Here is a 13,163-nt window from a genome sequence, read left to right as displayed (position 1 = left end):
CACACACACACACACACACACACACACACACACACACACAGAGGCAGGGCCAAGAAATAGATTGTCACATAGCCCACAGGAAAACAACATGTCAATACTCTCTGCATGTGCATGACTATGTGTGTGAGCAAACCTAGTTCCGAGGCTCACATTAAACTACACAATAATAGTTTATGTTGAGTATGTCTTTGTGTCAGAGAAAGAGAGATCAAATTGGCATATTAGAGAAAAAGCGGCGAAGTGTACGTGCGTGTGTGTTGATGGTGGCAGAATAAGAACAAAAGGCCCCTCCCTCCCTATTCAAGGCTCTGCCATTGCAGTCTCCCATTTAAACACATTGTATTGACAGCAACCCCCTTGTAATTAAAGAGTACTGAAGAGCTGGCCGGCTTCCAAGACAAAGTTCAAAAGACGGGTCATGGGAGGAAGAAGGCGTGTGTGTGCGTGTGTGTGTGTCAGTCAGCTGTCGATGCAGCTGGACACATCAGAGAGGGGGCTTTATCGACAGACTTTGGGTTCTAATGATTTCAGCTTATTTAACAGGCATCTGAAGAGACGACTATGCTAATTGTAAAAGGGATCGCCACTTTGTTTGGGGGTGGGAGGTGGGCTTCAGGTTGAAAATGTGTGTGTGTGTGTTTGAGTTTGTACCTTTGCCGTGTGTATGTATTCGTTAAATATTTGTTGGCATTAGTGGCTACTAGGAGTATGACGAAAACATTGTCTGTGGCTTTAACAGGGAAAGTGGGAGGTTTGACAACGGCAGGTGCTGTAAAAGAAAAAAACTCTGTGTGCGAAAAGTATGCAATCATGTGTCACCGTTGTGTGTGTGTGTGTGTTTAGATGCAGAGTATTGAAATCAGAGCTTTGATGGTTCAGTTTAAATGAGTCCCATGGGACGGGAGATTCCAAGGATTAACTCTTTCTCCACCAGACGCGTGCAAACAAACTCAAACACACAGACAGACAAAATAAAAGTGAAGCATTTCAAACCTGAGTTAGCCAAAGCGATGGCCTTGAGAGCTACAAATTCCTCCTTCTCTAGCTTCATCGTCTTGTATTTCTTGACCAGCTGAAGGATGGCATTGTTCAGGTCCAGAAGTCCAGCTAGCTTCGACTGGTCCTCGTCCATTATGTAGTCCTCAGCATACACCAACTAAAGAGAGACACAAAGAGGTTGCAAATGAACATCGATACATGCATGTATTTATATATTTCACAAGATCAATAAGCAAAAAATACGAAAAGATGCTAACCTTGTCTTCAAAGGACAGTGAGCGGTACACAACACGTAGGATCAAGATCTCCATCCATGCACTCTGCAGTAGACTCATCTGGTCTGCCAAAGACAGCGTAGAGAACCCTGGGGGCGATTGAGACAAGCAACAGAGAGGATTGTTCATCTTTTAGCCCCAAAACAGCAAAGAGTTAAGCACTCTGTTTTTACTATTGTAAGTAGTCAACATAAACAGTCATGCTGAAAAAGTAAAACTAAGGTGGAGCAAATGAAAAGGAGTGAATAAAGCTGGTTTTGAAGCTCGTGCGAGGGTCAAGATCGGCTCTCCTCCCTTCCCTCCCTGCCCACCCTCCATCCATCCAGTTGACCAGAGTCCTCCTCCTCCTCTCTCCCCTGTGCCCAGGGCTGTTCTCTGGGGAAAGGCAGGCCTTATCTCCCCCTGACACAGCCTCCATGGATCAATGATGGCCATCGCTGCTGCACCTCTCAAACACACACATTAATTGCTGCTATGGCCTCAAAACTCCTGCTTGCTCTGGTGTCAATCCATGTCTTTCTATTTGCCTACGTCTATATCTGTCTGTCTCTCCAATCGCAATCCATGCCTTTTTATCTCTCAGTGTCTAACTACAACTGACCATCTGTGTGTCTGATTCTGGCTTCACCTTCTCTCCATCCATCTTGATACATCTCAAACTGCATGTCCGGTCTATTGGGCCTCTCTCTCTTTCACATGTTTTGCTTGCGGCATTATGGCTTCGCTTTCACTGTCTGTATTGAAAGACTCTTTTTCTACTTTCATTTTGTTTGTAATATTTCACTGCTTCATTTCATATCTTTCGATTACATTCTTACTGAAGCGCACCAGACTCTCTCTCTCTCTCTCTCTCTCTCTCTCTCTCTCTCTCTCTCTCTCCGTCAATATCTTTAATGGAACACCTGCCCACTCACACCTTTCCTCACAGCTGTCCTGGCCTCACACACCTGTTCATTCACACCTGCCTGTCTGCCTATGTGTGCATTTTAGTGTGTGTGCAAGTCTTCATAAGAAAGGTAAAGACAGTGGCCCATGTGAGCACACCTGTCAGACCTCACTGCAGCCCTCCAGTGTGTGTGTGTGTGTGTATGTGTGTGTGTGTGTGTTTGTGTGTCTGAGAGGAGCATCCTGCCAGGAGAAGCCGGCAGATGAGAGGGAAGATATTTCTTCATCAACATCTGCTGCCATGTGCCTCCTCTTGAGATGGTAGGTGTGTGGCAGTGTGTGTGTGTGTTGGTGTGTGTGTATGTGTGCATGTGCGTTAGGGGCTCTTATCTCACAGCGTGTTGATGGGTAATAGCATGCGTCTCATTATGTCCAGGTTGCAGGCTATTGTTGTTTGTAATGTGCTCTAATTCATTTTTCAACTGTTAACATATCCAACACACACTGACACACACACGCACATGCACACACACACACACACACACACACACATATATACAGTAGATAGAAACTGCTACCCAAACGCATACAGTATCACATATGCATAGACATAAATGCATAGGAACACACTGGAAGGAATCCAAATGTGAATGATTGATACACACACACACACACACGCACACACGCACACACACACACACACACACACACACACACACACACACACACAAACACACACACACACACAAAGCACAGTGAAGGGAGCAGTACTGTTGCCAACTGGCAGTGTCTTCTTCTACTTAATGAAATCATCAGAAGGGATTAGAGGTGAATTTCTTAAGGGGGTCTTCATGCACACACCCAGATGTACACACACATCTCTTTCAAAGAGGCAGATGTCTTAAGGGGGTCCTTAGGACTTCACCACTCATCGTGGGCAGGGGAAATAAGCATGGGCACTGCTAAAATGAACGCACACACTTATTGAATCTGTTTAAACCCTGGGGTCAAGTGAAGAGAACAGGACATGAGTAAGGGGTTAATATCATTTAATGGTGTCACTGGTTGTGTGTTTTAACTTGTCTGTGTGTGTTTTTTCAGTGCTCTAGCAGTGGGAGCAACACGCAGGGTTCAATCAATTCACCCACATCCCTCTGGTGGAATTTGATCCAGGGCCAGTGGAGGCACACATGGCTTAAAAATTTGGCAAACACACACTCATGTGCACACACACAGAATCACGGATACACAAAACAAATTGTAAATGTCATCCAAAACAGGCTTGAATGACTAGCATTAAGTTTATAATATGATTAGCCCATACCTCATACATCAACAAACTTCTCCCTAATTACACATAAAAATGCACACATACGTGCACAAACACACGCACAAAGGAAATACCGATAATTAAAACCCCTGTGATTAATTTATTGAGCTGAAAGTGCAGCTTTTCTTATTGAGGTACACATCAATGATTTTTATCAGGACACGGTTTGTGTGTGTATCTGTGTGTGTGTGTAGGTGAGAGTGGTGTGTGCTTTTGTGAATATGTGTATGCTTTATATTGCGTACTTGAACATAATGTACATGTACATACCTGTACGTGTGCTGGATTGTTGTTTTGCCAGCATGTTTGTATTCTTTGCATATGCATACATTCCCATACATGTTCCTGTGCGTCTCTATCTGTGTGTATTTCTGTGTGTCTGTGTATGTGCGCCTCTCCGACACCTCCCCTCCCCACCAGCCTGTCTGCGCTGTTCAGCCATCCAATGCCTCTTATCTGTCTGATTAATAGGCGGCCAGCTTCAGGACAAATTAATTAACAGATAACGCCATCTCTCCCTTCTTCGCTTCCTCCCCTCCTTCTCATGAAGCGATCGATACAGCAGAAGAAAAGAAACATCAATGGGAATTTAGTGCTGATGATGGAGAGAGAGAGGTATTGATGGAGAGAGAGAGAGAGAGAGAGAGAGAGAGAGAGAGAGAGAGAGAGAGCATGAGAATGAGTGAGACGATGGAAAGAAGAAAGTAAAAGGGAGAGAGGTGTTAGACGGAGAGGTGGTGGTGGAGATGGTGCTGGGAGGGGTGGAGACCTTTCTTTCATACCTGTGATTTCACTTGACAAAAGAAGGTTCCCTATTTGGCTCTAATTACATTTCCTTTCTGCCCATTGTTGATAAGGTATCTCATACTATGTGTGGGAGTACGAGTGTGTTTGTGTATGTGTGGACGTTGTGCAGCCTGTGTTTACTGTGGTAAAGGTGGGCTGAGCTGAATGTACAGTAATGTACAATGAAAATGAAGTTCAAAGCTTTGCTTAAATATATTAATATAAACTTTAAAGGAGAGAAAATTGCTACAGGACGTGACCTGCAAGTAAAGCTTTGTGTTCCCTAGACACCATTATTGGACATATGCTTATGTCTTTGAATGAACTCTACATCTTCTCTCATCTCTCATTACTTAGAACATACCACTTCCTGGCCTGGATTTACTAACTAGTATATCACAGTTGGATATAAACTACCAAACACAAGTGTGTACATACTGATTGGGATGAGGTAAGGTGTGCATGAGGTCAAGTTAATGACCCAGACTGTGTATTTAGCTGGATATGTGTGTGTGTGTGTGTGTGTGTGTGTGTGTGTGCTTTTGTTCGGGGTGTGTAAAATATTAGGACGCTCTCTTGTATCTTGTATCTATGAAGGTACAGGGAGAGAGAGAGAGTGAGAGAGCGTGTGGTGTGTGCAGGTATGTGTGTGTGCCATACATTGGTCTGACAGAAAGAGGCTGCAGTGCAGTCATGCAGACTTAACCTCTACTGCTTGCTCTCGCGCTCTCTTTCTTTTTTCCTCTTCCTTTTGCTCTGTCAGACACACACATGAAGGCAAACACACACAAACACACGTCGATTCCCCAGCCACCCTGCGGCCTGTTTGTCTGCCAAATGAGTCCTGACTGCACGTTTACACCCGAGACCGCACAGCAGTCTGGCACAGACGCACACACACACACACACATAGGATAGCCCTCTCTCACGCCCCAGTTGCTACAAAGACACACACCAACACACATATCCAGGAGGCCTATATTTGTTTTCTTGTGGTTACAGGGCAAATGGGAACCAGTGAGAACCGATTGTGATGCTTATGAGTACATGTGCACTTGTGTGTGTGCAGTTTGTGGCATTTGTGAAGCTACTTGTATGTGCATGCGAGTCTGTATGTGTTTGCACGATAGGGCCTATGTGTATCTGCAATGCCTAATGCATCAAAGAAGCGTATTCTGTGTGTGTGTGTGTGTGTGTGTGTGTATGAATGTGACAGGTGTGAAAACTGGTTGTAATGCTGATCTGGTCCCAGTTATTAACACATGACTAGTCTTCATAAGCTGTCACTGCGGAGAAAAAGACTTTTGGCATAAATGTGGATGTGATTTGATGATTCTAGGTAAAACTGAGGAAGTGAAAGTAGATCCTATCTGTAATATTTCCCTGATACGTGTTAGCCTGTACATTACATAGACTGCACACGGAACTGAAGAATTTGTCTCTTTGGCAACATTTTCTTGCACATCACATTGTGAGGGGAAGTTAAAAATGTCTCAATTTAAGTAATGCGACAATTGTGATTTTAAGATGACCGCCTCATCCTTTTCTTCATTAGCAAATACAAACATGTCTTTCTCTTGACCATTTCAAGTTGATGTCATTTATTTCTACGGCATTGTTGTGTGTCTGCAGACAAAAGACAAATGTTCAACAAAATATTCAACAAATGTTGAATTCAAAATGAATAACATATACCTTGAAGTGTCACTGATGACAACATTTTCTATTTGCTTTGAAACCGACAGATCAGCAAGACATTGCCAGGGTGCTGCCAGCAGAGATGCAGGTCAGCTCAGTGCTGCTGCACCACATTTGATCTGAATGAGCCAACTATCAACTTAACCCCCAGTGTGGAACTGTGGCCTGCACAGAATAGGCCTTGAGCAGTCTGTCTTGCATCTCGTAAGTCTAACCTCCAAAGCACTTGCCACACACATTTTGCAAAAAAATGTAGTGTGCAGACCAGGGAGTAGAGTTGGTGGTGGTGTTGATGTCTGGTGGATGTGATCCTGGTGTGATACTAATATGCATAATTTTTGAGGCTTATGAATTTAAAATGACATTTTTTTTCAAGATGATTTTTTTTCTGACATTTTTTTTTGCCTTTGATAGAAAACATGTCGGCATCTGGAGAGTAATGACATGCAACAAATGTCCCTAGCTGGAGTCGCGTCAGGAACATTGCGGTTTTACATAACTTACACTGGTTTACTTTTAATTGAATGGTTTAACAGGCTTTTAAGTGGTTTGGTTCATTTTTTATGTTATATATTCCCTCAGCCACATTTAGGTCCTTTTGACTATCTGAATACAAGCAGGTTACAAGATATTACAAAATACATATGGTGGTCCATCTGCACACTTGTAGCGGCTTAACGTTCTTTGAGCACCTGCTTGCTCTGTTGCCAGCGACACTGTGCTCTGTCCTATTTGATCATGGCCCCAGGACACATTTAACTGGAAACTTCTCAGCCTGTCCCAACAGTTTAACAGCAAAGACTCACACATTTATCAAGAGTCATCCGGATTGAAGTTGTAAGAATAAGCTTCACACATTGTCATAGAAATGTAACACAACACAGCAACACTGAATTCACACTAAGCACAGTAAGGGAAACTGAATGTGTACTGTGAGAGGGGCATCCCGGTCTACAGCTCCTCATTACAGAGATTGTTAAGAATGACATGTGTCCAACAATGCTACAACAGTGTAATAAACGTGTAATAGACATGTAATAGAATATCAGAATTTTTCTTCTCTGTTGTAACATAAAATCTAACAATAGCCACTTCCTCTTAAATGTAGTTTAATGATGTTGCTAACCAAACCTCCTCTCTCTTTAACAAAGGTGTTAAGGACTGATGTAAACTGATTTATGATCGTCCTGATGCTAATTGTAAGAGAGGAGAATTGTGGATTTTCTATGTGCAGCCTGTACTATACACGTATTGTGTTCTGCAGGGGACAGATTTAAGTCTTCTGGCCCACTGTGATAGAGATTGCATTAGGACACGTGAAGTGTCCAACAGTTACCAGCACATCGCTGCCCTGTGTGTGTGTGTGTGTGTGTGTGTGTGAGTACATGTTCTGTATGCACCCTGTGTTACGCGGCTCCAGTGCTCTCTCTCATACCACCTTCTGTATGCGTTTGTGTATACATTTGTGTTTGTGTGCACATTGTTGCATGCTGTGCAACGCAAGTGCTCCCTTGTGATGCTTTTTGAGTGTGTGTTTGTGTGTGTGTGTGTGCACATTTCAAACTGTTTTGTACCATACGGCCAGACGCTGGCCCAAATGAACACGGACCCCCTGTGATGGCTTTGGCCAAGCTGAAACAACACACACAAGATACACGCACACGACAAGCATGCTGGCAAATGCTGTGACACACACACACACACACACACACACACACACACACACACCAGCTGACCCAATTACACAGAGATGTGCAACGAAATGGAAACAACTCCACTCAGAGATCTAGCTAATTTAGAAAGGCTTTAAGACACACAGGGCGCACACTCACATTCACACATACGCATACACGTGATGTGGTTATGAAAACATCATATTTTCAAATGGAGTTTATATTATATGAAAGTGCAAATCAAGTTGCTCTATCAAAATCATTTCAGTGGATCAAAAGTGTGTTTGTGAGTGTGAAGAGCATGCAAATGTTTGTGTCCAACCTGCAAGTTTGTATTGTTCTTTTACAGACATTTAATTCCAGTGAGGGTGAAACTACAGAAACAACACCGTGAACACTGGTGAGCCTCTGTACACCGTGGATACTGAGGCCAACACTGAAGACACTTCAATGTGGTTGCATGAAGGAGCCATGTCTACCTTCTATAGCTGATGTATATTATTAAGAAATTTGAACAAGGTTATTGAACCTTCAAAAAAAATTTGACACATATTATAAAAGCAGATCATTTTTACATGTCTATAAACATGTCTAGAGGGGATGTTTAAAAAGCCATTGTTCACATTGTGACATGACCAATTCTTGTTGGTTCCATCTTAAGTCTTGTTGAAGACTGGTTAAGATTAGGATTATGTTTTGGATATGATTAATCTTAGTTTTCTGAAATAAATGACTACCTGGTTGACGTTACGGAGTCTGCGTTTGAGCACACTGTAAATGACCAATGGACAATAGCAGACACATTTTTGTACAAATACACAAACGTATTCGGTACGCTATCAGTTACTTTTCTAGTACACTTATACCACACACAAACACACGTTATCACCTTCACCCCTCATATATTGTTGGCTAAAATATCTTTTTTTTATATCTCCCCTCCCCCACTCCTCCCTCCATATCCCCCCTTTTTCTCCGTGCGGCCTCGGGGAGAGTAGAGCAGTCATAGGGTTGCAGTAGCCTCTAATCAGTGTGAACAGCAAGCTAATTACCAAACCCTCAGCCCTGGCTGACTGTTAATTGCATACATTAGACACCATCAGCAGCACTGCAAGATTAACACTTAAAATCTTCCCATTGCTGTAGTGGGGATGAGTGCTCTCTGTGTCTGTGTGTGTCGATGTGTGTGCGTGAAAGAGAGAGTCGGGGGGGAGAGAGACAGAGGTGGAGAGGAGGGTCGTGGGCTGTATTCTCCCTGTGCACATGTGTGGTATACGCTGCCTCTGTGGTTGCGGGTGCTAATATTTAACACTTAATTAGAGCTAAAATGGAGACACAGCAACAGCAGCAGAGACGTGTGTCGAGTGTTATAGCTGTTGCCGTGGCGGGGTTGCTTGGGTGGGGGCGGCCGGTCGTTGAGGGCAACCCCAAGTCTCTGTGGAGACGACAGATGGAGTGACATTAAGAGCATTGCAGTGGAGGCATTTCAAATAATAAAATATCAATATTTACATTTTAATTACCCACTTCTAGCTCCGCCAGGGCCATGTCGAGGAGTGTGTGGGTGTGTGAGTATGTGCCACAGCTAGCTCCACTGGGGTCATGTCTTCTTATCTCTATATAGAGTCAAGTGTGCTGCTCAAGTGACAATACTCTGCTCTGCTTGAGAATGTCTTGGTGAAATAAACGTCATGCAAAATAACTCATTTCTACACAATTACTGTTTTCTGGCATTATTTGTCATTTGTCACTTTTTCTTTTACTCAATCCATCCTGTTTTCCTCTAATCCTGTCTCTCCCTTCTTCAAAAACAATGCTGACGCAGGCAGGAATGACCACTGTGTGTGAGAGCATGTGCACACAAATCTGTCAGGGAAATTCACCATGTGTACACAAAACTGAGAAGCTTACACACCAACACTCTCTGTCTGTCTGTCTGTCTGTCTGACTGACTCTCTCTCTCTCTCTCTCTCTCTCTCTCTCTCTCTCTCACAGAGACACTGCTGACAGACAAAAAACATTGAGCTGAAAAATAAAAATACATAAAAGAATAAAGAGGACATCATTTTAATATTTGTATGCTTGAAGTCCAGCTAAAAGTGTATCAGGCTAGGTAAACGACAGCTGGACATACTGTTTTGTTGGTGTTTTCCACTAACTCAAAAGCATCATTAGGACACACACGAAGACACTGATTGAACCTTACATTAAAATTCATACCCCAGGGAAAGTCACCCCATGTCTGTCTAGACTCCACGAGACATACAAAGAACGAGTCCCTCTCAGGCCATCGGCAGCATCCAGTCAGTGGCATACAATAATGCCAAGTACAGTACCACAATTTTAGCTTTGTCAGTTGACACCTCATCCCAACTTAAAAGATTCCATTGCCACAGTTTGACAGTTCTCTACATGGAACAAATGGAAAGGAGGAATACTTCCTGGGAAATACTGTATAGCCAGTGATTGAATTATGTGAAGGACAACTGGGTTTAAGAGCAAAATCAAGATCAAAGAAAGGTAGGTATCTATCTATCTATCCATCCATCCATCTTCTATCTATCTATCTAGTCTGTGATTAATTCATTTCCCCAGCTTGCTCAATTAACTGGGTTGTGGTGGTCTATTGATCTCTTGGTGGATTATCTTTTCAGAACAATATCCTACCATACCATATTCTCCTGAAAAGACTAAATCCATCGTCCAAGCATCAGCAAATGTGCTGCCCTGCAGTCCAAACCATTGGGCGGGAGATTTGTTTTCGTATACAAAGATGATTACATATAATTTGTTTGTTGTCACATGTATTTTGACATTTTCACAAACAACATTTTGCATTAAAAAGGGGTATTGATTTATGAACAGAAACTTGCTGATTGTGGCTTTAAAACAAAATCCAATGGTCCCTGTCCAAGCCTGGTGTCTGTATATGAGATTATGAGGCTGTGTTGATTCTATCTTCCTAATCCCCCATAGCTTTCCATAGAGAGACGACCGCAGAAACTCCACAGGGATTAATTTACCATTCACAGATTAGAGATATGGTCTCCAATATCATCATCCAGAACAAGCATTGAGAGGAAAGGCTCGACATCGGAGCAGTGAGAAGCGAGAGGACAGAGAGAATAAGAGAGACGTACACAGACTGAACGAACGACAGAGATGAAAAAGAATGCACACAGAGAGACAGCCTTCTTTCCTACAGCGTCGTGCCTTAATGTCCTAGCTCGAAGACACGGACATTAGACCTCATTCCACCTCCTCATCTGGGCTTGAAAAAGCCTGGGCTGAAAATCTTAATTAATTGTCCAATAGTGCTGCGGGGTCATTATGCATTGCAATAAAGAAGCGTGTAATTATGAGATTTAACAGCCATTACCAAGGCCAGGAACTCATATGTCATCATCAGCAACCAAGCCAATGGTTTGGTAGGGCTGTGTGTGTGGCTTGATGGACAGCACACACACATGCACAATACACACACTTGCATATTGTCCATGTAGGTAAATGGTGTTTACGTGTATCAGAGGGAAATGTGTCCAATAGTTCTAGATATACACATACGCATGTATTAGACTAATAGGGGATCACAAACTAAAAATGTATATGGGCAAGAACACACACAGAGAAGCACGCACACACACACACACACACACACACACACACACACACATCAGTCTGACCCAGACAATCAGGCAGCCAGCTGTGATAGCAGCCTGCAGATGAAACATCCCATCAAGATTAAATAGACAAAAACTACACACATTATTACTGCTGTGTGTGTGTGTGTGTGTTTTGTGTGCATGTGAACACCCAGTGAAACACAGACATGGTCTTCCGCCACATAGCAGATGGGAGGTGACAAGTGCTAACACATGCATGCTATTCAATGTACATTATTGAAAAAACAAAAAAAGTTGGACAAAAAACATATTCAATAGTAACTGGAAGTTGGAACTAAAAAAAAGGGAAATAAACAGACAAATGTGAAGATCTTGGCATGGACAGTTGAATGATATAGCAGTGATTCAGTATGTCTGCTGTCTGAAAGGCCTATTGCTTTGAGGAGTGGTGGATATAGGTTTGATATTAGAGCATTCTGTTGGAGCTTCTGTGCTGTAGGAACAGTATCCCTGGCAGTGTGATCACATGAACACAAAGCAAATGAATGCCTTACGTTATTCCTCATTGACGTAGCTAACTAGCAATGTACACTAAGCTACGTGTGTTTATAAAACAGCTCAGGGTCTGACGTAACTTCGATCGCCTGTTGTTCTCCTTTTTCTTCTCGTCTCTGTGAAGTGGCAATCTCTCTCTACACTAAGAAGTTGCCCGTCTATATGTATCCTAATTACAATCAATGTTCATGTGTATACGAGATGTGGGTACCTTAACATCCATGTAGACAAAGAACCAACATGCTAATGGTTGGTTATAAACCATTAAACACATGGTTATTCTATTTTACCTTTCAACGCTGCTGGCTCACACGCAGGCACAGGGGCACTGTTGCCTATCTGCAGGTGTTTTCTTGTGTACGTGCAAAAGGTGTCCCTGTCTTTATGGGTTTATACCTCTATTAATTTAATAAATAATTTGTCTTTTTGTGTGTGTTGTGTGCACAGACCATAAGTCTTCCCCAGCTGGTGGAAGGCACGCTCCAATCCCATTTTCCCACCTGCTTATTCCCTGATGGAAAGGATGAATCCTCGACTGTTATTTAACAATGATGGGTGAAGGATGGGGGAGAGAGAGAGAGAGCGAGAGAGAGAGAGCGAGGTAGAAGAACGGGGGAAGGTGGAAGATGAGCAGTAGGAGCATCGGGCATAAAGGACAAGTGAGAGAGGGAGAGTAAAACATAGGGGGAGTGAGGAATAAACAAAAATAAGAAGAGGAAGAAAAAGGAGAGAGAGGGGGAAGGAGATGAGGATCAATGATGGGGGCAAGAGAGGGAGAGGAAGGCCAAGGTAAGAGGAGAAACAGAGATTGAGCAGAGTGCATAAGAAAAAGAGAACATGTATAGATAAAGAGGAGAAAAGGGAAGATTGAGACAGAAACAGCGAGGAAAGGTAAAAAGATAAGAGAGAGAACGTGAGGAGAGAGAGAATAACTATTTCCTGCCTGTCTGTGAACTTTGCATGAACCGACAGAAATAATGTGATGCCATGACAAGCCTGTCCCTCCTTCCACTAGATTTGCTGCATGCATAGGTGTGTGATATGTGTGTGTGGGAAACTGTGAATCCCTATATGTGTGTGAACTCTTCATATTGCTTTTGGTGTGTGTGTGTGTGTGTGTGTGTGTATGTATGTGTGCCCTAACAGATAGAATAGGATGATGATGATTTGAAATGGAGTTTGGCCTGTGCGTAATTATGATCATCTATCTTTATGCCCCGCCAGCATATCATATCATATCACATCACATCATCTCTCTCTCTTTCTTTCTCAGGCACACACACAAACCCACGCACACACACACACACACACACACACACACACACACACACACACACAC

The 13,163-nt window shown here is 42.9% G+C and overlaps 1 protein-coding gene across 9 annotated transcripts in view; it reads right to left on the bottom strand.

Annotated features, from left to right (window-relative positions):
* Positions 1-199: 199 nt before the first annotated feature.
* esrrga (estrogen-related receptor gamma a) overlaps positions 200-13,163 on the bottom strand; it is a 66,873-nt gene continuing 53,909 nt past the window's right edge. For all 9 annotated transcript variants that reach the window (XM_031846302.1, XM_031846293.1, XM_031846297.1 and 6 more), the window contains exons 7-8: positions 1,257-1,363; positions 200-1,156 (exon numbers count right to left, since the gene is read on the bottom strand). In XM_031846302.1, the coding sequence (XP_031702162.1) occupies positions 881-1,156; positions 1,257-1,363 (383 nt within the window). In that variant the 3' untranslated portion in view covers positions 200-880. The remainder of the gene's footprint in view (positions 1,157-1,256; positions 1,364-13,163) is intronic.

The sequence above is a fragment of the Anarrhichthys ocellatus genome, unplaced genomic scaffold, assembly GCF_004355925.1.
Source record: "Anarrhichthys ocellatus isolate YVR2014 unplaced genomic scaffold, GSC_Weel_1.0 scaffold6, whole genome shotgun sequence".
In the NCBI taxonomy this organism is placed as follows: domain Eukaryota; kingdom Metazoa; phylum Chordata; class Actinopteri; order Perciformes; family Anarhichadidae; genus Anarrhichthys; species Anarrhichthys ocellatus.
Note: the sequence above shows the minus strand (reverse complement) of the source record. Positions and strands in the feature narration are given on the sequence as shown.